The 24331-nt window shown below is 37.5% G+C and overlaps 1 protein-coding gene across 23 annotated transcripts in view; it reads right to left on the reverse strand.

Moving 5' to 3' along the window:
- Window positions 1–24331, reverse strand: part of AFDN (afadin, adherens junction formation factor) — a 132081-nt gene that overhangs the window by 47129 nt on the left and 60621 nt on the right. For 15 of the 23 annotated variants that reach the window (XR_008822517.1, XM_056342915.1, XM_056342920.1 and 12 more), the window contains 9 exons: window positions 22774–22892; window positions 16517–16578; window positions 15476–15681; window positions 11820–11840; window positions 10941–11086; window positions 8541–8635; window positions 5023–5288; window positions 4383–4526; window positions 1231–1429 (listed from right to left, as the gene is read on the reverse strand). Coding sequence is in view for 22 of the 23 variants with exons in the window: in XM_056342915.1 (XP_056198890.1) it covers window positions 1231–1429; window positions 4383–4526; window positions 5023–5288; window positions 8541–8635; window positions 10941–11086; window positions 11820–11840; window positions 15476–15681; window positions 16517–16578; window positions 22774–22892 (1258 nt within the window). In the remaining variant the exon portion in view is untranslated. The remainder of the gene's footprint in view (window positions 1–1230; window positions 1430–4382; window positions 4527–5022; window positions 5289–8540; window positions 8636–10940; window positions 11087–11819; window positions 11841–15475; window positions 15682–16516; window positions 16579–22773; window positions 22893–24331) is intronic. The other 8 variants (XM_056342921.1, XM_056342917.1, XM_056342937.1 and 5 more) reach the window with 1 other exon arrangement.

Raw genomic sequence — 24331 nt, forward strand, 5'->3', positions numbered from 1 at the left:
TATCTACAAAATCCTACGGTTTTGTAGCTCCTGCTGCTGCGAAACAGACTTATTTAAACACACTACAAGCTCACAGAAAACTCTTGGGCTGCAAAATATTGCTTGTACCAACCAGACTCAAGAGACACGAAACACCAAGTCATCTTTTAGAACACAAGCCACCAGAACTCTGAATAAGACAGCACCACAGAAATCTTCTGCTTTGCGGAGAGTCTAGCTAATCAGCCACAGCATTAACTTTGCAGAGATGGGGCTTCGCCTGGAGTCTCCTTTTAGTCTCAAAGACTACATCCACTCTAACTCACTGTACTTTCAAAACAGTTTCCTAGGTTTGGTTTTTTTGGGGTTTTTTTTGTTTTTTGTTTTTGTTTTTTAAATGCAATAATATGGCTTTTCTATAAACTAAGTTGAAAACAACAATGACAGAACTTCACTGTAGGATACAGCAAGTCTGCTTTGTTGATAGCTTCCTTTGCTTTTCTGCTTACCACAATATTCCTGTGGAAATTTTTAAGCAACTGCTTTTTAAGCACTAACTTATAAAGAAACAAAACCCAAAAAAGCTTCTAATAAAATTGAGTAGCAGAAGATAAGAATCATAACTTGTTCATTCACCGTAAATGCTCTGACAGACCCCCTGCTTTATGTTCTCTGGTTTAGGTCACTTTTCTCCAACCACAAGAGCTCTCCACTTGTCATTTCAAATTTTGTTGGACTATGAAATGCCCAAACCATACAGTTTTAATTGATGAACATGAAAAGAACTATTTTAAGCTCATGGATTTTTAATGTTTATGGGAGAAGCTGATGAGTAAAAAAAGTGATTTCACTATTTAATTCACATTAGCCTTAAAAGTAAGTTGACTGCGAAATGGTTGAAGTATTAGAAAATTTGCATTTATTTAAATTTTTGTTGCTTTAGCACCATAATCCAAAAAAGGTCTGGAGGAAAGGCAAAACAAAGTTTCAGCAGGCACCAGTAACTCAGCACTGTTCATTTAGAACCTTGAAAGTGAATTAAATGGACAGGGAGAGAGGGTAATGATTGACAAATCCTGCATACTTTTATGGGTTGCAAAAGTAAACACTTGAAGAACAGTCTAAGAAGACTGAAACATACATAAAGAAAAAGAAAGTTGTTTACATTTAACTAAAATATATTTTGTATTCTGTATTCACTACACCAAAAAAAGATGATCATTGTAAAACAACAGAAGAACTAGAACAAACCTCTCTGGCAGAGTGGATCTAAAAATTCTTGTAAACCACTTGGAACATTTCTGACAACATCACAGGAATAGCCATCTTCTGGTAAAAGAAAAGGTAGCTGCAAGTCAGGATCCTCTTCCAGTTGGACTTCTCGGCCATCACTGCGAGCAAGTTCATCAGCGGTATTTTCTGCAACAGTTACTACATTCTCTATCAATTCCTACAGCAGGCAGAAAAAGATATTGTTACTATAAAGGCGTAATTTTCATTAAGGAAAAAACCCTAACATTAAGAAAATACTAAGACTGCAAGGAAACGGAATTTGGGAATCTATTAGATATAAAACTTCTTTGGCTCCACTATGTAGTCAGTACACTGCACTGTTTAATTTGATTAAATCCCATAGATTACATAGTTAGGGAATGTAACAGAAGCATTAATGTTTACTTCAATATTTTCAGAACTTGTGGTGCATGTTTTTACTTGATAAGAGAGCTGTATTTAAAAATATATAGCAGAGAACATGCATGTGCAGAGGTGGAATTACAGGCAGCTTTAAAATTTTGACACTTTGTTAAGTGTACATGTGCTTCTGTAAGATTAAATATATAGAAAGGAAACAGGTAACTTGTGTAAACCAGAATTTTCAGCTCCATCAGGACACATATACCCACGAAGGACCAACGGCATATACATTTCCCTAGCCTGGGAAATTTTATAGAACCAATTTAATTCTACATTTCCTGGGAGCTCAGGATGTGAAGCATCCCTTAAGATAGATATCTGGTTTTTAAGTAACATTGTAGAAGCACAGAACATGAGAGCAGGATTACTCAAGGTGCAGAAAGGAACGCTGAATTTTTACATTTGGTGCACAACTCTTCTGCTTAGTATCACAAAAAGTTGTAAAACCAGTGTACTTTTCACAATGTAGCTACTGTGGGTGCATGCAGCATATAGTAGCCTTCCTTCCACATTGAGAGGGATCTCTTAAGATTTCAGTAGGTTATCTGTTACTGGATTGTATGTACTGAGGAAAATCAATTCAAAAGTTCACAAAAATCAAATTCCTAACAACTCTGTAAAAACTAAAGGTCCAAGCAGCACTTTCTGTTTCTACACTCTTCTATTTATGGCAAATGACTCAAGAATGCCCAGTGCAAAGGCTCTTCTCTCTCCTCAAGCAGTTCCTCCATTTTTGTTACCTTATAGGCCTTAGGCTGCCTAAGTTTTAGCATGAAAGCATTCAGTTAAGTGAAATAATAAAAATAAAAAAAGTTACATCTTTTTTAAAAGTTGCTTGTAAGTAATAATTCTCTGAGCACTCAGTCTCTTCCAAGTTGCATGCTCCGCCTTAGGAACCAAGAAATCGCCTTAGGTTTACCTCATCACTACGTTTGAATGAGCGATACTTAAAAGTATCTGCACCTCTAGTTAACCACCATTCTTTCTGGAAGTGCACTCACCCCAGAGATGTGTGATTTTGCTGGCATCAAGACAGAATTACTATAATCCATCTACCTGATGTTGCTATGAATATTACATATAGATCCATTTACTACAAGTATTTGCTTTACCAAAGATTCAGATGTGATTTCCAGCCTCTTTCTACAGCTTTTGCTTGGCTCCCAAGACCAGCTTAACAGTTCTGTCTTAATCTCACCTCAGCTACACTAATATGCAACTCAGAGTCTATAAGCCTGATGCAACAATTTTATTAGTGGAGCACAATGCAGAACACAGCTGAGACAAAACCATGTAAGTGTTCTCATCTGAATGTTCAGTTTCAGTAAACTCCCAGCGGAAAGTCAGATAAATCCAGTCCATCTTTAGAAGTGCTCTTCAAGAAGGGCCTTTTTACCACAAAAAGTGCTAATTTTTAAAAGAATTACAATGACACTAAAATATGTAAAAGCAAATACACTTGTATTCCTTTGAACAAATTCCAAACCTTTACATTTTTCAGATTTGGCAGCAATTAAGTCAGGGTTTGCATGTACAAGTCCTTCTCATAGCAAGAAGCAAAGTCGTCCCAAATACCACTGCACCACAACAGGACAAACTAGTCTTACTGCAACCCTCCCTCTGACACAAAGGCAGCCTGTCAAATCTAGCACTGTATTTCTTTGGAGATCTCTAAATAATAGTAGAAGTAATAATAATAATAATAATGGCAATGATAACAATAATAATAATAATAATAATAATACAGCTGTGGAATTCTACCTACATGTACAAACAGGGAATATAAGCTATGTTCTTCAGCAAGACTTTTTGGTTTGGTAGCCAATATATAAAAATATATCTAAGCTACAAGTCCTCCTAAACACATTTAAAATTATTGTGTCAGTACCTTTGATTTAATAAACAGATGTATCCAAAGTTATTAAAAAATAGACTTTGTAGACAATGTATTCAGTTATGTAGGTATTAGATTACCTTCACCTTTTAAGATTTTTTTGAGATCAGTCAACTATCAGGGTTTTCCTTAAGTGTTTCTTACAATTCTGCAAGGAACACAAAACCTCTTTCAACTTTTGCCAAGATGATTTTTCCCATGGATAAAACTCAGAATAGTCAGTTATGTCACAAATATCAAGATAGAAACCAGTTCCAAAAACAACATTGTATATTCTACGTATCAATCTATCCAAAGGACAATCTGTCCATTGCTTGTATAAAAGAATCCAATATTCATTCATTTTTCCACCCCACATGTAAAAAAGCTTAAGTGTTCCTGCTGCTTTCATTTGATTTCTATGATTTATCAATCTTTATTCCCTCTGGCTATACATAGAACCAGCTTCTGGGAGTGCTCTGCGCACCCCTCCTCTACTACCTTACTGGATTTCATCCACAACTGGTGTAAAGGTGCAGTGACACCCTTCTTGAGTATGCTCTACATGCAGCGTTACCTTACTTTCCAGCTCAGTGTAACAGAGATTTTTGGTAATACCCTGCTCAAGTTGCAGTGAAGTACACCCAAAGTTGGTGGCCAGAAGCAGGGTGATAGCACCAATACTTCTTAGTGTATAAAGAGCGGATTGCCCACACCGACTCTTCTCATAACAATTCCAAACAGTAAGATTGCTATTTCCAGCCAGTGTTTTTATTTTGAGTCTATATTTCTCAGGTATGTTAAAACAGTACAGTAGATGATAGAAGAAACTTACTGTTGGGATGAGTGGTTCATCTGGAGCACAGTGATAATTCTGCAGCAAAGCTTGTAGCTGCAGAGAATTCAGCTTAAAGCAAGTACTGTTAATATTTGGAACATCTGCATGTGAGTATTTGTCCATGGTAAGCAATGTGGTTGCCTGGAGGAGGAAAAAAAAAGTCATAGGAGACAAATCCAAACCAGAATGAAACCTTAAGCCTTGTTTCCAAGTCTTTCTTAGGTAAGAGATAGAAGATGACAAAGCAGGAAGCCAGATTTGTAACAGAAGCAACATAAATATCCCCAAAACAACCACTAACTATATCCCCTGTACGTATAAGACTAAATTAATAGTACATCTATCATAAATTAAGCATATCAATTTTTCAGCTACTCGCCTCTGTTCAGCGTAGTTATAGCTCAGTCTTATAAACACAGGTCAAACACACTGGCTAAAATCACAATTATTAATTCACTTGCAACTTCAATATTAATGATGTTGAAAACATCCTTCATGTCTTTGCATGCTACCTCAGTGTTGCAGGATTGAGTCACACAAACTACACTTGTCCTCACACTGTTCCACAGAATATACAAATATTCTCTTTGAATATACAATTACATGAGAAGTGTTAATCAGAAATACACACACTCACCTGCACTATTCTGCTCAGGTGGCAATCAGCAGCCAATTCTAAACCCTGTTTTTCTGCCCAGGCTTCAATGTGGCCCAACTGTTGACGAACAATAGCTCCCCAGTAATGTGAACATAACCCTGAATCTGGGGCCGTCACTAATCTGTTGAAGAGCCACATGTTGATAAAATGAAACAGCTGGGAGAAGAGCTGTATAGTCAGAGCAGCATTCACTCTACATCGTCGCAGCAGGGACATAGCTCCAGTCAATGTATGCAGCACATCATCTACGGAGATGAAACAAAATCACATTCACATACTGCAACATACAACTGGTTTAGGCCATAAAAAATAATAGAGAGGCACTCAAGTCAGGTTGGTGAATGCTAGGTGGAATCTACAGGTATTTACGTTATACAGACTTCCAGAAATAAATTTACTGCTATATGGTTTTCAAGATTGAGCAACGTTAAACTGAGAGCCGAAATATGCTTTTTAACTCCTGAAATCAAAATAAATTATTTTGGGGAAACATCTGGTATGCAAATAAATCACTGGTTATATCTCACATTAAATCACATCCTCATCACTTGAGTAGACTCATTTTTCTGTTTTTTTTTAATAAGAAGTTACAAGGTTTATAGTCTACTTTTTCAAATGCATATTGCAATTATTCCATAGTTCACTGCAGTTAAATATCAAGTTATACTCAAAAATTTCAGCAGAAACTATTTGCATTGCATGATGACTTAAAGAACTGCACAACATCTTCTGTTTACACATCAGCATTTAAAAACATTATTCAAATTTCCTTTTGCCCACTAGTTCACTGCAATACTATGTAATAAGCAATCAGGACTTCCTGCAAGGTTCACCAAGAGCAAACATCTTATATGCTTCCTGGCGGAAGGTATTAATGCAAGTATAACACTTATCTCCAAGTCTTCTTTTAAGACAATACTTATATCTGAATTCTCTGTTGAAGACACCACCAAATTAACATCTTTAGAATTGAAACACAGGATTGTGCCTGAAAAAATAAGTCTATAAAACAGCTCAAAAATAACTAAAATAATGAACATCATCTGCCTTTATTCTAATATCAGTTTGCCACTTTTTCAGGGCTCGTGTCCCAGAAAGTACCTTCTCAAAGTGCAGGGCACTGAAAACATAACAGTACATCTTTATATTCTTCATTCAATGTTCAACACAGGAAAAAAGCAAGCACAGAAGGCTTAATAACCAAAAGGGCAGGAAGCATATATGAATTCTGTATAAATACTCTTTGTAGCTGAACAGAATGACCATATTTAATAGCTCTGCAGATCATCTTTACTCCAATTATTCAGAACGTCACTATTTTCTTAACTCTTCCTAACCTTTTATCCCTGGTTAATCCCTTCAAACTTGAATATTTTTCCATTTTCTTTCATCATCAAGCTACATAACATAGGAGGCTCTCACACTTTCCCCATGAAAAGCACAAAGGGGGTTCCTGTCTCAGGGGCCTGTGCGTGAATGTGTTCAGCACGGAAAACAACAAGAGGCATGAGAAGGCTGAGCACAGTCCCTGAGCTGGGATTACAGCCACAGCGGGACAGCACACAAGACCAGAGCGCTCTCATGGGCAGAACAGCCCAGGAAGGCTGGCATTGCTGTGGCACTGGTGAAGCTGGACCCCAAATACCACGTTCAGGTTTGGGCCCCTCACTACAAGGCAGACACTGAGGTGCTGGAGTATGTCCAGAGATGGGCAACAAAACTGGTGAGGGGTCTGGAGCACAGGTCTTGTGAGCAGCAGCTCAGGGAACTGGGGTTTTTAGTCCAGAGAAAAGGTTGAAGGAAGACCTTATTGCTCCCTACAGCTACCTGAAAGGAGCATGTAACAAGGCAGGTGTCGAGAGGAAATGGCCTCAAGATGCACCAGGGGAGGTTTAGATTGCATATTAGGAAAAATTTCTCCACTGAAAGGGTGGTCAAGCATTGGAACAGGCTGCCCAGGGATGTGGTGGAATCACCTTCCCTGGAGACGTTTAGAAAACATTTAGATGTGGCATTTTGGGACATAGTTTAGTGGCGGACTTGGCAGTCCTGGGTTAATGATTGGACTTGATGATCTTGAAGTTTCCAACCTAAATCATTCTATGATTCCATATTTAAAGTATCATGGCAGGGATCCTTGGCAGGAATCTACACAGCCAGCCAGTTTATCTTTAGTACCTGGGAGGTACTTCATCAGATTCTTCCAGGGCATCTTTATAGTGAAAGTGCTGAGATAAGGACTGGATAAGCAGATGATAATGTAGGCAGAGAACTGGCTGGACTACTGCACTTGGTGGACTTGTGGATACAAAGCCCAGCTGGCAGTCAGTGGCTTCCCTCACGGACTGAGGCTGGAGCTGATACTGTTTAATGATTTTATTAATGATCTGAGCGACTGGATGGAGCGTGTTCTCAGCAAATTCACAGATGATACCAAGCAGAGGAAATACTGATACTCTGAAGGGCAGCGGTATTTTCCAGAAGGGCCTCAGTAGGCTGGAGAAACGGGCTGACAGGGACTTTACGAAGTTCAAAGGCAAGTGCCAAGTCCTGCATCTGGGAAGCAATAAGCCTATGCAACAGTATAGGCTAGGTGCCATCTGGCTAGAAAGCAGCCCTGCCAAAAATGATGTAGAGATCCTGGTAAAGATCAAGTTGAATATGATTAAGCAGCACGTCCTTCACTGAAAGGTAGCTAGAGGCATACTAAGCTGTTAAGTTAGCAGCAGTGCAGCTAGCGCAAGGGAGGGAAGCAATCCTTCCTATGCATTCAGCATTTGTGAGACTGCATCTGGAGCACAACATCCAGTCTTAGACTCCCCAGCACAAGGAGGATACTGATTTAACCAAGATAATTCAGTAGAGAGACACCAGGATGATTAGGGGGCTGGAGAAAAAGGGTATAAAAGACGAACAGAGAAGTGGATTTGGTTCATCCTGGGGAAAGGGAAGGCTAATGGCACAGCTTATTGCTGTCTTCATCTACTTAATGGGACAGTTCCCATCTCAAAGAGTTTTGAGAGGGTTTCCCTCTCAAAGGTGCACAGCGATAACACAGAACAACAGACAAAACAACACAAAAATTGCAGTATGGGAAATTCCAATTAGATACAGAAAAAGTATTTTCACCATGAGGGTAGTCAGTGTTGGAACAGGTTACTCTCAGGTGTTGTGGCATCTCCATCTGTCACTGGAGATCATTAATTCAACTCGAAAATACTCTGAACCACCTGGTTCAGTTGCACCTGCCTTGAGTAAGACACTGGATTAGATAACATCCAGAGGGTCCCCTCCAAACTAAGTTATTATATGATTTTTAAATCCAATACAGATCATTTGAATGTCACTACTGTCCTTTCTTATCATGTGTACAAAACGATCCTAACAATTCTCAGGGATTAGGGCAACTTGCAAAAGTCGTATCACTGTTAAGAAAAATTCTACTTATTACTAATTGCATGGTTTAGAAGACACAAGAAAAGATCAAGCAGTCTAACCTATTTTAGGCCTCTGAGGATTATTTTCCTCTGGATCATCAAGGAATGCCGGCATGTAGTTATTAAGCTCTGATTGCAGACAATGAACCAGGTACCTGGAGAGTTGGGGGGGGGGGGGGGGGGGGGGAGGAGGGGAGAGAGAACATCAACAACAAAAAAATTGTAAAACCCTGTATGTGTTCATTATGAATGCTTCTAAAGACAACAGATTACAAACTACAAGATTCCTGAAATTACAGTGTTATGTACGTGACTATAGGGAACTAAATACTTTTTAAATGGCCAGAGAGATCAGTTCTGCCACACCTGTCTGAGATGTTGGAAAAAGAATTAGGTTGTCAGGGAACAAACAGCCACTTAAATGCAGTATCGCTACCATACTTGTAAGTGAAGGTCATATGCTTATGCTACATAAAGAGCTGCCGTCAGGCCAAACTCTGGTTCTGTAAGATTGCAAAAACTATTTTTCCAAAATGAAATACAGTTTTCCCTGTTTTAAAGTGTACCAACAGTATACTAAAAAACCAAAAGTTTCCCTGTTCTGAGCCAATGCACAAGAACCTGAAGTGGCTTTAGTGTTTTGCGTAAACAACTTTTTGATTCTTGTATTTCTCTTACCTTTAACAGCAGTGAAATTAAAAGCTTGGCTTAGTATTATTTCTCTTCTAGTAATAAAACATTTTCTTTAACACTTTTTCATTATTCATTTATACATTTTCTCTTAAGAACTGAAACTAAAAAGTAATCAAATTGTAATCACATATATAAAGGATAATATTTCATGGCTTTCTACAACTCCCCTTTCTCTTTCACTGGTGACGTTTTTAATGAAATACCCTCAATTGCTACAAACAAAAGCCACCATGATTTCAACCAATGCTGGTATATACCAGTTGTTACAATCAAGTAATATTTTCACAGATTTATTTTCAGGCTTCTGTTTTGTGCTTTTTTATTTGCCTTCTGAATACATATTCCACAGTTCTCCAAAAGTTTAATACATCCATTTGCAATCTGTCACCCTACAGTGCACTTAGGGGAGAATTCACGCAGCTAAAATTCAGAAATACCCTCTTGTATCCAGTCTGCTCATCACATACAGGGAAAAAAACCCAGTGCCATTCCCTTCTAGCCACAGCCATATTCTGTCTTTAATGACTATCTAGCAAATGGAAGTAGAGAAGTGTTTTCAAGACCCTAATCCAAAACACTGACCTGCATCAAAAAGGCATAGCTTCAGTAATTCAGAGGTGGTATAAAAATTGAGAGACCTGGTCAAAATAGCTACTTACTATACCCTATTTGCCCGTAATTCACCAACAGGAAAAAAGAAACTAAAAATCTGCAGGAGTACATACAAAGTGGTTTGGTGCATGTCTGATAACTTCCAAAAGTTCAGAAAGCAATGATAAGGTTTCACGTACCACATGATGCTCTTTAGAGCAATACAGTCCCCCTTAAAGCTAAACAGCTAAACCATGGTTAGGTCTCCCAATCCTGTCATGCTACAGAAAAATGAAAGATTACGTTCTGTGCTGTTACAGAAGTATGAAAAGACTGTATTTAAAACAGACATCCTACATGTGGGGGAAGGCTGGGTATAGGTCACATAAGGTGAACTGGGACTTCTCTACATGTTAGTTCCAGAGACACAAGTTTGCTGAGAAATACTTGTTCAATAGTGACTTAGTGGGGAAAAAATCCATCTAAATACGAACGAAAATTTAGCCCTTCTTGATGATTAGTGCTCTGCTCACTCAATATTGTCATCTTTGTTCAAGGACCCTCTCCTCAGAGGACTTCCCTTCTCACTGGACACTTCATTGTATTTTTCTTTTAATCAGTACTGTAATTGCCTGAGCTGACAAGCATAGGTTGGTTTTATCCCAAGCTAATACCCTATCTTTATGTTTTTATGGAAAAACTGTGCAAAAAACCACTATGCAAATTGCTATTTATGCAAATTATCAAAGTAGATAACTAGAAGTCCTCAAAGAGAGCAAGGTTCATTACAGACCCATAAATATTTAAGCCTATGTATTTATATATTAACAGCAAATATAACATTTCCCCACATCTCCATAAAAAACTTAAATTAAGAGAAAGCAATCAACACAAACTAAACTTAAGTAACATTTCCCTCTAATTTTCATTGGCAGCCCCAAATATCACCAAGAACAGCTAACAGATGAAACTCCTTGAATAGCCCAGCGATCCATATTCATAAATCCAAGTTTCTAAAAAAGTGAGTCTAACCTCTCTAGTAAGTCATCCTCTCAGATATTTAACAATACACAAAAGACATTATTGCTATACCTAAAATTTGGCAAAAATGTGAAGTTATTCTAAAAACCACAGAAACAGAGTATGTTAAGTGAAACAGAAGTTTGATAGCCTTACTTGAATGCCATTTGAACCAAGTGTGCCAAAACATCTTGTGCATCCACAGTAATTCGGCTAAGATCTCTGTCTTGCTTTATGAAATTCAGTAACTCAGATGCATTTGCCATCCAAAAGGCAAGGGCTCCAGCAATATTTTTCTGTTTCTGTAAGTAGAAAGAAGCAAGAAATAATACAGGGAAAGAGTTTCTGATAAAGCATGGCAGCTTAAAAAGGCTCCAAAAGATAGACCAGTACCTTTTCCCATTTCACCAAACATATCTCAGATACCAGATATTTGCAAAATGTTTGTATGTAACATTGCAATTACTGTAACTGTTAAGTTCAATTTTAACACGTTCACTGAACATACAAAATTCTGTTAAATTGCCATATCAATAAAGTCATGGCATAAGCATCTAGTTATATAGTGCTAAGAGCTTAGTGAAATGCAGTATCTGGTAATCTGTGCACTTTTAAGTGCATATTCACTACTGCCCACTGCCACTCTGATACTGTGCTCACTGGCTTTGATACCAGGTGATTCAGTATCAAGTACTGATCTATCTCACCATCTCCCGACCACAAATGCCAGGCCAGGCAACCTCAGATGAAATCCAAAGAATAGGAACCACAAACAACAACAAAAGAAAATAAAGGGAAGAAAAAGAACTTCGGTCATTTCATATCCACATTGAAGTGCGTTAAGCAGAAATTATGGAATGCCGTAAAAGTTGCAAAGTCAAAAAAGGATTTTAGTACTGCATGTTCCAGTTGCTGAATGAGTGTTATGAACTGTTCAAGTCCAGCTGTTTGAGTATTGTATTTTGATATGGAAGCAGCATGAGAAACTGAGCTAAGCCAACATAGCTAGGATCAGTTCCCAGCAATATATCCTACCTGATCAACCTGGTCTACCTCCTGGAGAAAAACGGACGAAGGAAATCAAACAGAAGAAAGAAACTTGTGAACAATCATGATAGCTTTAGAAATCAAACACTACATATGAAGGTACAACACTTATGTTCACAGTTAATACACAGATGCATTAATCAGTAGCTGCGATGCAACTGAGCCCCTTTTAAAAAAACTGAATTATTTTAACTAGACTAGTAGCACGACAGCTAAGAACTGAAGTGACCACGTCACAATTAATTCAGGGAATGCCCTGTACTAATTGACATCCCAGACTAGCTTGTTATTCCATGCTCAGTGCACCACAGAAACCCCGCAGAATTTTTTGCAGGCAACGGGGTAACTAGCTGTTCAAGTAACAGATCCAGGGAGCTATTAGCCCACACTGCTGCAATGAAGACAATGTACAAACACACACAGAGGGGGACAGAAAATCCCCAGCAGAAAAAAACCAAACCCAAACAAACAAACCAAACAAAAAAAACACGAAACACCTAGGACAGATTTAATACATGGTTTTTCAATTAAAGAACAAAAAGACTGTTTTAAACAACAGAAAAGAATCAAATGAAATACCATGCTAAGCTTAAATGCTGGCACATATAAGCTACACTGAGTTAAGCAAACAAAAAAAAAAAACCAAACCACCAAGTATGTTTGTCTCATTATTTAAAACTGAGCTCTTACAATACAGTGAGCTTAGATGCAAAATTTTGAGGTGTCATTTGCTGTTACTATTGCAATTTTAGTTCAAGCTCAAAAAACCTAATTGCCACTGCTTTCTTTTTTCTTCCCCCTTTCCAACCAAGGCACTCTGAACTGACTGAAGATGTGCGGGCACAGACCAAAAGGGGATGCTCCTTCTACAAACAAATGCTAAAATCTGCAGAGGATCAGAAATGTCACAGAATGATTTGAAGAAAAAAAAAATTTACAAAAAATTGGTTTTTCTGTAAGAATTAAGTTTCTATTCTTAGATTTATTGAAAGCACTAAGCCTTCTCACAGATCTCTCCAATTTTATCCCTACCTCATATGAAGTCTTCTATATTTGCATACACTAATGCAAAGACTACAGAAAGCCACAGATTTAATTTATTAGCAAGTACTTCTGGAGTAACTCCAGAAAGCTATCAAGTCTCCTAAACAGGCAAAATTAGGATTTACACAATTTACGCTACTCCCACATTACAGCACAAGAATTTGTGCACCTTCCCTCTACTTCTCTTTTGGGTACCTCTCTCCCCTTCCCTCCCATCTATCTTCTCTTTCACGCCCCTCAGATCCCTCCCAGTGCAGGCATGTTTTGAGACATTAAAAAAAGCCACCTGATACAGCAGCTTATTACATGGTAATTTAACTGTGACAGCCATCAATATAACCACTCATTCTACAGCTTAGACAAAGTAATTTGGCAAAGCCTAGGTAGTACTACTATTCATATTCCACTCAGACAGGTCCAAGCTAATGACATTTTCCTGATCAAGCTTTATCATCAATGCATTTCTTTGTCTCCAGCCCATTAACCTTCAAACTCACTTAAGTTCTACTTTTCATCACATATGTAATCTTCCCCCTTTCCTACACCTTCTTCAGCATATTTGCAAGAACCTCCTCTCAATTTTCTTCAGCTTCCAACTCTCTTCAGTTTATTTCTTGCAACTAGATAAGTCTTTCACAAACCACAAATGCAGCTACCACTTCTTTCTTGACGTTTTCCTTAAATTTCAGGTTGGAGATTATGTTGTAACTACAGAGTTGCAAGGCTGTAGAAACAGCCTTTCACAAAGGACAGCCCAGACAAATACTCGGTTTTAAACAGTTTTGTGATACTATTAAGCAGGATTATTAAAAATACACTTGCTTGCAACAACCACAAGGCTGGACTTAATTTGGGAAGCCCTCCTCAGTGATGTAAATGAATGCTTTCACAGGATAATCTATTTTCTATTTGTTTTCAAATCAAACTGATGTTGGAGCCCACCTTTCTAGTATCTTCTAGCAGCTACATGGCCATCCATTTTAGTTCAACACAAAGACTGCAAAACTTCATCTTTACCTTCTCACTGTACACATCCCTGTCACCCCATGTCTTTTTGGGGTCACTGTTACTAGTTTACATTGGTTATACACACCAAGTGACTTCCTTTGATTTAGCCCTGTAACTTCCAGATTATATTTGAAGCCTACCCTTTCACTGCTTACTTTCCATTCTCCTGATTAAATTGCTTACATTCAGGCTCTTTGTATTTCATGTTCTCCACTACTGCTACAGTCTCACCTCTCACCATAACAAGTTCCCTCTTCTACAGCCAGATTTTATTTTTAATAGCAGAACCTGAATATTTAACTTTTGATACCATTTCAGTTTTATCAAATATCCATTTACCACGGCATCAAGACTCAATGTACTAGTTCTTCACTTAAGATTCAAACCACCTTTTACCCTTTCATCAGCTTCAGAATGTACATGAAAGACTCATCTTTGTTTTCTTACTGTAAAGTATCTTCAACACTGGCATTTTCTCCCATTCTTTCTTGTGAAAGGTGGGAGCCTGTTGTGACTATTCACAGAGCTGTCCATTTGTAACATTCTCCCTGCTGAAAACTCCATTAGATCTCTTCAAAACCTGAACAAAAGCTGAACAGCTTTTTGTTTGCTGTGGCTTTCACGCTACTCACTTGTTTATTTTCCTTTTCTCCCTTAATCAACCCGTTGTGCAACACTTTCATCATCAATTCCCTAAAGCAGGACTAAAGCGCTACGCTTGGGCAGTACTTAGCACAGGCAGGTTACTAGCCTGTATGGAGCAAGTATGACAGTACTTTTTGCAACAAATATATCTGTTTTAATCAGTACAGAAATAAATTCCAATTTTTCCTCTGAGAAAAACCTGCAGACAAAGAAGTTACCATAACTGACTTAGTGAGGATACCCGAACTAGCACTCCTTATTCAGGGAGTGACTGTTACATTTTAACAAGCTACATAATTCAACGTGTAGTTCAATTTCAGACAACCCATTGGATCTTACTCTGCATTCCTACACAAAACAGAACTCTTCCTGTGCTTCTGTAGAAGTCTTGCACATGTAACAGCATCAGATTACATATAAAATGTTGGAACATTTGAGAACTTTTATTTCTCTTTATAAAGCAATTGTGTCAGTTTCGCTCAAAAAGTCCAGTTTTATTACCATTTTTCTGGTTACAGAAGTTGTAAAAGTAACAGGATCAAAATTAAGAAGTCACATTCTTTTTATTATGTTCACTTCAGGCATCAATCAGCACGAACAACTGCTACCCATAACAATGTTCTTTAATAAGCACATCCAACTTGTTTTACAAGGGCTCGCAGCCAGAAATGCTTGCAAAGATCTTACCTTCTAGAGAACAGAAGAGTAACTTCTTGTCAGAAAAGACATCTTCAAAGCAACAGCCCCTCCCTAACTTCCCTCATTGCTCAGGACAGAGTTTCTTACCACTGACATCACTCAGTGACACAAAAGCAAACCAATACATGCATTGGTCTGACACATAACAGTAGTTGGCTAAACACTGAAAAAACCAAGACTAAGAAGGTCACTAGATAATCTACAACATGTACTTAATTCCCTTAACATGTGTTTGCAGAGAAACTCACCTGTATCACTCCTTCCATCATGTTCACCATCTTGTTGACTATGGCAATGACTTTGTGAGTACGCTCAGCAGGAGTGATGTCAGGTCTGTACTGGCTTGACAATACATACCGACATGTCATATACAAAACATACGTAGGTGACAGCTTAAAATGAACTGTTGAGCTATTTGTGTAATTTATAATGGCAGATAAGAAGGCATCTTCAGCTGTAGAGAAAGAGGAAAAAAAATCAACATGTCATAAAGCCAAAGACAGAAAGAAAATTAAATAAAACAATTTCATAACTTGGGTCACAGAGGATTTCCTTTTGGAGGAAGAGCAACTTTGGAGAGGAATTTGAACTCTAAATTGTCTATTATGTACTACAGTTACTTAGGCACACTAACAACACACTTGTATATAAAGCTAGAAAATTTGATCATCGGGAAACATTTCTGTACTACTTCTTGTCTCTTTGCTGAAAATTTGCATCTTCAAGGGAACAGGAAAATTCAAGATTTCTCTTGTCCATTCTACTCCTACAAAGCTCCCTTGCTACAGGGAATTCTATACTAATAAAAAACTGTTATGGCTTGTTCACAAATCTACTTAGTTTCAAATATTTGAAGTCTGGATAATCAATCTCTGGTATGACATTTTTCTACAAGATCTGAGACCTTAAAAACTTGGGGACCAAAATAACAAAAAAATTAAATTCTAAAGTCAGATTTTATATAAAATGCATTTTGACCAAGATGCAATCTATTATCCAAGGCATGGAGAACTGTATAGAAGAAAATTAATTCAACGTACTGTTGAGGAGGTGGGATTAACAATTTTTTCACAGTTAAATTTGAGTATCTGAAGATAAAGAGTTGAAATGCAATTAGAATTAGATATGCATACTCAAAGTGTCTGTTCACCCTCACCAACAAAATAAATTCTTACTTCATTAGCTATCATCCGTCCAGTCATTATTCTCTCCAATGTTTACTTAAGTTTTCAAATTGACTGAAATATTACAGCCAACAGGTTAGTATTAGAACTTCACAATTTACTCACAGCTTTCCCTGAATTCAATACTGGCAGGTAGTATCAGTTCTGGTCCATGGGTATCCTGAGGTCTAAAGAAAGAAGACAAAAACTGAAACAAGCACTCCACATTGGTGATATGAATTCCACTGTAAAATAACAGATTTCTCCAATACGCTGGTTCCAAATGCTGATCCAACATCCTTCCCCAAAATAATCCTCTTTTTACCTTTCCTCTAGATTCATTCAAGCTATATTTGCCTGCAACACAAAAGATCAAAACACAGACTTGAACTGTGGAGTCTTGTGAAGCCTTTGATATTAATGAACATCCTCTTCTGCACTGTACGGCAGACTGATAGGATCAGTTTGCCATCTGTCACTGACAGGATTCAAATAACAAATTACCCATGGACACATGAAAGAAAGCGAATGAAGCTTCACTTAAAAGACCAGCTCAGTTACAACATACTATCTTTAATGCCCTCAAAACTGATGAGAACTTGGTCAAGTTATTTGTCCTTTCTTCTGGTAAGGAGGAAAAGGAGGTAAAATTTAGACCCTACTCTCATCTGGCTGTTGCTATGCTACGTTAAGAAACAGCAGCCATCCCATGAGCCCCAGAACCATCTCCTCACTTAAAACTGATTGCAGCACTCTTTCTTATCAGTACCTATCAGAGAACCCACAGAGGAGAAAAACTAACAGAAAATTGACTTTTCTGTTGTCTACAAAAGGTTAAGCAAGTATTTTATTCCTCCCTTAAGCAAAAGCATTAACTGAGCTGTTCTCTGTATTAGGCACCTATTTTTAGGAAATATGTAAAAGCTTAACATCTGCAGGCAATAGCCATTTTTAACCACATGTAACATAATAGGTAGCTTTCTACTCTCCCCAGCAACTCTGATAAAGAAAGGAATGTAATATGATTATATAAGCCTCATTCTTCTGAGAATTATTAGTTACGCCACTAAGCAGAGACAGGATGCTGAAGGCCTTTATTCAGCTATCTCCTATAGTAAAAGTCCACAAGATAACTTCGAAGGCTAATGTCAAAACCCCAAAATTATATTTTAGCATATTCAATCATACCTTTGGGTTTTGGTGGCAGCTTTTTTTGTTTTTTAAACTTGTAAAAACTTAAACCAACAGGGAACTCAGGTATGCCATCAAGATAATGCTTTCTTATAAAACATGCTCAGCAAGACAAAGTTCCGTGGAGCTGAAAGTTAAGGTACAGCAGGCACAACAGAACAATATGTACACAAATTTCTGCCAGTTCAGTTATATTTCTAATATGACAGCATGCTCTCTTTATTAGCAGCACTCAGCTGGTGTGTAAACTGCAGCGTTTCCTCTGATTTTATCACCACAAATGTAAGATGAACTGATTTCTCACTACCTCCACACTGTCAAAAGTGCATCGTCTTCACTGAGAACTTAATTACTTCCGTAGAAGAATAATACCCACGTAGCGTTACCAAAATAGAACTACAGTGACAACTCCAGAGAAATTATTAATCTGTTATTATAGGAATGGTAATAAGACAAAGAAATACTTCAACTGGCTGGTAAACCAATGACAGATTCCAGCTGATGATTTATTTCCTTTTCTTTAGAACAAAAAGATAGCGATCCCTTTCAGCACAAAAGGACAGGATTTTTAGTCTTCCCTCCAATAGCAAAGAAAGCAGCGTGAGAGATAAGAACTGATATGAATTAGTGCAAGACTGCTTAGAGAATTTTGGAAATCAGTTTTAAAAGAGAAATTAATATGAAGTAGGAAGAGGAAAGACTTTTAAAAATGTTGATTTAGTTTTACCTGTAAATTAGTTCTCTAGGAAAAAATGCACTAAAGTCAATTATTTTAGCTACCTTAATATGAGCGTCCTCCACCTAATGTACCATTTTCTGCTTTCCCTAAGAACACACGAAAGAAAAACTGTCTAATTAAGCTCTGCAAATTGGAAATGTAGTTTGAAATATGTATCTGTGCTTCTGATATGATAGCAGCTACCCAACCTGCTTTGTTACTAGATATATTTTAAGTATATATTGTCTTAGTGCTATTGCTTTTATAGAAAAATCCTCTCTGTGGTGATTAAATTCTCTGAGCTAAACCAGTCTAAAAGTCTAGTTAGGGTATGTCTAGCAAGGACATAAAATATTAAATAGTGTCAGGTAATATTACGCTTTAAAATTGCATTACAAACAGTAACACATTCTCCAGATACTTCTGTATTCTCCTAGATTAATTGCCTGTAACAAACTACATAAAATAAAACATCCTCTGTCCTTGTGTGGTTGTTTTAGCCAGCATCCTAGCTACATATGAATTTTATAAGGCATGTTAAAAATTAGCAATCAGGTGAGTGTCTGCATTCCATTAACATCACTTCCATATTATTATTCTCATTTCCAACCTAACACATTTTTAAGAACTCCTGAAGGGTATCCAAGACAAAAAACAATCTTTTTTTATTTTTTTATTATATGCTTTCTCATGCTAATTGAAGTCAGTTACCTAATGAGGATGTATAACCATAATTCTTAACTAAATAGTCATCATCTTTAGTTTCACAGAATCACATTTCAATCAGAACAACCGTACCCTACAAGTTTGAACTCTGAGAGCATGACTCCATTATTTTTTCTAGAGACTAGAGATGAAGAAATAAGACGGCCACATTCTAATCTTTGCTCTTCAACCCATTCAGTGAGTGGCTGGATGAAAGACTTATTTGCCTTATTATTCACCTTTGAACTGCAGTGATGAACACACACAAAAAGAAAAGACAAGGACACTTAGTATATAGGTGGACTACTTGTACAGTAACAAGAACCTGAAACTGTGAAGATTTTTTGGGTTTTGAAGCAAACATTGCAGTTACTTCACTCCATGATTACTGTCCTTAAAGTTCACAAAATGAGACCAGAGAATCACAGAGAAAGGCTAACTAAAGATTTACAAAATATATCCACAAAGGGGAAGAAAATTCAGTTTACTTAAGCAACTCATTGCCTGGCATTTCCCAGTTTGACAGCCTGACTCTGCTAATATAGCCGAGAAAGACTATGTGATAGAGATGCAGTATTTAGATAAACTCTCAATGTAATTACACAATGTGTACTACACACATATAAGGTATATACACAAATGAAATATCAATGTCAACACTGGTGATACAAAAAGATCTCTTCAGTTGTAGCTATCACAAATCTAAGTGCAATTTGAATGCCTCTCTAAAAACATTTTCTGCACACAGCTACCAAGGTGAAAAAACCCCCTGTGTATAGTAACAGACTAGCACGCTTATTCTCTTCAGAAGGAATTTTAAAAGTTTAAAAAACAAAGTAAAGGTAAGCTGCAGCTCACAGATAGCTCTGTAGTTTTGAAACATACAACTATAGCACAAGATAATCCTCTTTACAACAAGTACTCCTGCTGAAAGGCAGAAATACAGAAATTTAATGATCTTCATACACATACAAATGTACAGCTAGAACTCAAGAAATATTAACAGTAAAAGCCTGAAAAATTTCTGACAGGCTATAAAAGGTTCACAAAGAGGTTTTGTTCTCTTTTGTAAGAGGAAAGTTACAGTTAAAACACTAGCAATTCAACAAGGAGGAGTTAAATCTTCAGAAAGTTTCCAGTTCTGAAAGAGACATTCAGGATGCCCAGGCACCCTAACAAAAGAATGCAGAGTAGAATCAAGTTGTATTCTACTATAACTTCACTGAAAGCATTTAAGACACCCCTGCTACAAAACACTAAAACATCAGGAATTCAGTTCAGGTGGAAGCACAGTTTTCTGCCCCTTTTTATTCTTTTTTCTACCGCTCACATCTCTGAACTCTGTTTTCTGTCTAGTGAATAATAAATCTACCTGAAGGTACTAGAAGCTTTACAACTTGAAACCCTGCATTACATGTACCTTATCTTTCATCCATTTATCATAGCAGTTCATCTAGATTTAAAAGCTGATTTATGTAGACAGCAATACAATCTTGTATTTTTTCTTAAGATTTGAAAAAAATTGTTTTCGCAGAATCACAGAATTGCCAAAATGTGAAAGGCCCTCTGGAGCTCATCTGGTCCAACTTCCCTGCTCAAAACAGGGTCAGTTAGAGAAGGTTGTTCATGACCTTGTCCAGTCAGGTTTTGAGAATCTTCAAGGATGGAGACTCCACATCCTCTCTGGGCAACCTGATTCAGTGTTCACTCACTTTCACAACAAGTAAGTTCCTCCAACTGGGTATTTACACACATTGATAAGATCTGTCCTGCGCACTCTCTTATCAAAGCTATGTAATTCCAACTCTAGGTACCCAGTCATTCTTTTCATAAACATGTTCTTTTTGTCAAAGCTGACCAAGACATTGGATTCCAGAGAAGAAACAATTGCACAGAAGCCTAAGTTGAAAGGGACCTCTAGAGATCATGTGCTCCAACCTTCTGTTGAAAGGAGAACTTTATCCAGGGTTATCCAGAGCCTTGTCAAGCAGAACCTTGGCAATTTCCAGTGAGGGAGATTCTACCAGTTCTCTGGACAAGGTACCACAACGTTAATTTGGTCTCACAGTGACTATTCTTCCCCTCTGCTCCCTACAGCTGGGCAATTTTCCCCCTAAGCAACTTGTGCTCATTGCCACCCATCAACCAGCATCCTTGTGATGACAATGCCTCCATCTTCTCTATAACTACCCTTTTAGGTAGTAGAAGATTGTGATTAGATCCACCTTGAGACCACCTCCTCTCTAAACTGAAAAAAAACCCACAATCCCTTCAACCTTTCTTCACACATCTTGGTGGAGATGTCCCTTCACATCACAGGACTGTTGCCAGTTTTTCCAATCTCTCTCTTGAATTGGGGGCACCAAAACTGGACACAGTATTCCAAGTGTGGCCTAACGAATGCCAAGTAAAGTGGGATGATCACATCCCTTGATCTGTTGGCTGTGTTCTTGCTGACGCAGCCCAGGACATAGTTTGCCTTCACTGCTGCAACAATACACTGCTGACTCAAGTTGAGCTTGCTGTATACCAGGACCCCAGGTTCTTTGTAGCTCTGTTGAAACGTAAACAGACTTCAGCCTACACTGCTCTTGGCATTTTCTGTCTCATGTTCAGGCCTTCACATTTACTTTTGTTAAACTTCATGAAATTCTTGTTGCATAGGTCTGTTTTAACAGTAGCTCTTCTTTGTGGCTTATTTGCTGTCCTCCAGGTTTGGCATTACCCACAAACTTGGCGACAATGCATTCAATCCCATCACCCAGATGGTCTATACAGTTACTGAGTAGCATCAGATCCCGTATTGACCTTCAGAAACTCAATGCACAACCAGCTGCCAAGTTAAGCTTTGAGCCATTAATCATCACGCTTTCAACCTGCCAGTTCAGCCAGTTTTCCACCCATCTTGTGGTCCACTGATCTAGACCATATCTTATCAACAAGGATGTTCTGGGAAATTGTGACAGTGCCTTGCGAGAATAAGGTAGATGATACTATGCTCAGAGCTCTCCCCTCATTAATTATGCAAGTGATTTCATCATGGAAGCCAGTCAGGTTGGTCAAGTATGATTTATTCTTAGTAAATTAATGCTGTCTTTTCTTAACAACCTTTGTGTGCCTTGCGATAGCTTCTACAAGGACATGTTCTACTGTTTTCCCAGGGCCTGAATTAAACCTGATGAGGCTATGAGCAAAATGGGATAGCATTTATCTACCTAATAACAGCCACTGTATCATAAAAGCAAAACATCAAGACTAGATGTTACACATATTTATGAAGTACATAACTTTACAAGACAAACATTCAGAGGTAGCTAAAATTCTTGCTCACAAGACTTGCCAACAACATTACTGTAGAAATAGGAATGAACTGGTTATGTCCCTCTCTAGAGCAAATCACATTGCCTTGCCACTGACAAATGAAAATTTCAAATAATTGTACTTTTGTTATTAAAGGCATTTCATATGACATGCCTAACCACAAATCAACAATACTGTGACATAACAAGCAGCTTGGCTTTACAAAAGAGAGAACTACAAGTAACAGAATATTGAAGCAAAGTAATAATTTATTATTTTTTTAATATTCTGAGGGGGTTTGCTTTGATTCTTAATCCTGGGTTTTATTTGGAGTGAGATCTCAATAGAAATATCCTTTTCCATAGGGAAAGTCAGGTAGTTTAAAATATTCTAACACACTGCTTGATTTATCAGGAAAACATATCCAGTTTTTTCCATTATGAGAACTAATGGAAAACACATTTCCTACCTGCTTTCCTGTCTGCGGTAATCTTGCTGCTGTTCTATTCTAATCATCGGCTTCACCATTCCTCGTTCAGCTGTGCTGGATGCTGATGATGTCCTGTCACCATCAAGCCTGCTGGTGCTCTAATTCAAAACAGCAGGACAGGTGCTTAGCATGCAAACATTGGATTAGTCAGTATTTGTGCCTGGCACTATTAAAATGAAGCGTCAATCTGAGGCTTGAAAAGAGATGGAAAAACAGAAAAGAGTACAGCACAGAATCCAGCAGCTCAGCAGGTGTTTTCACCACAAAGACGCATCGAAGAGCACACTTGCAATTCAACAGATGACAATGGCCAGCTACTTGTTAATGCCTTGCAAGAACATATAATGAAAATTTCAAATGTCCTTCTGTAGGAGTTGCGCAGTTACTCTTAACATATACTCTTAAGAATAACTATGAGTTATTCTTACACAATAAGAATGAATTGTTAAAGAAAACTTTAGCTAAGAGACAAAGTTAAACATGCTAACAGATTTGAAACTGGCTATGCTCCCCTACATTACTGATCCATGCCGTAATTTATCTGTTCTTAAGGAAAGTCTGATCTGCTAGACAGCACAGAATTTTCTAAGACGTTGCAATTCAAACTACTCATTTTTTTTTTTATGTGCAGTTTCATCTGTTTTCTTTCAGTGTCACAAGCTCCTTAATAGGAAGCTTTTAATTTATGATTTCAAATTACATCAAACCCTGAAGAGATAAAACATGCTGCTTTAAGCTGCAAAATATGTAGCAATTACTTTTCAGTATAAACATTTGAAAACAAAATATTGGTAGGATTTCAAGTGTTTTCCTATTGCCTAAGAAATTTCTAGAAGTAAATAATTTGCTTTGACAAGAAAACTAGCAAAAAGTGCATCTCAAAACACGAGTTTGATAACTAGTTTTTTCAGTACTGATGTGCCAATCCATGAATCTCTTTTCATCAGGTCTCAAAGAACTTTAATCAAAGTTAGTTACCCCTTTTCCAAAAACAAAAGCAAACTCAATGAGTAACTGTTAGAAATTAAGTAATTCACCAGTAATTTAACTAAGTGTCATGCACATTCTCAAAACAGTACAATTCAACAACAACAAAAAACAATCAAACAAAACCATTAAATTTTCCCAAGCTTTCTTAGGTCCACCGAAAGTATTTTTCTAATGAGTCTGAGGAGAACATGAGGTACGCTATATAATAATGTAAGAAACTCCAATTCTGAGAAATTTTGAGGCATTTTAATAGTTTACAATTTTTTTTTTCTCCCAAGATGTCACTAAATAAATTCATATCAGAGGTAAAGCAGGCATCCAAGATTAAAAAAAAAAAGCACAGTCTCAAAGTTAGAGAGAAAGGACAAAAACTGAATCAGAAGTCTGTGGCAAGAAAAAAAGAATTGAAAGACTAACAAATATATTTTAAAATCTATCAGAGCATTATTAATACCTCCACTGTACCAATATCACTACATTTCCTTACAAGTATTTCAGTTTTATAATAGCAGTAATAAAATACGAAAGGAAATGCATTTCTGGGAGG

The sequence above is a fragment of the Falco biarmicus genome, chromosome 6, assembly GCF_023638135.1.
Source record: "Falco biarmicus isolate bFalBia1 chromosome 6, bFalBia1.pri, whole genome shotgun sequence".
Classification (NCBI taxonomy): Eukaryota; Metazoa; Chordata; class Aves; order Falconiformes; family Falconidae; genus Falco; species Falco biarmicus.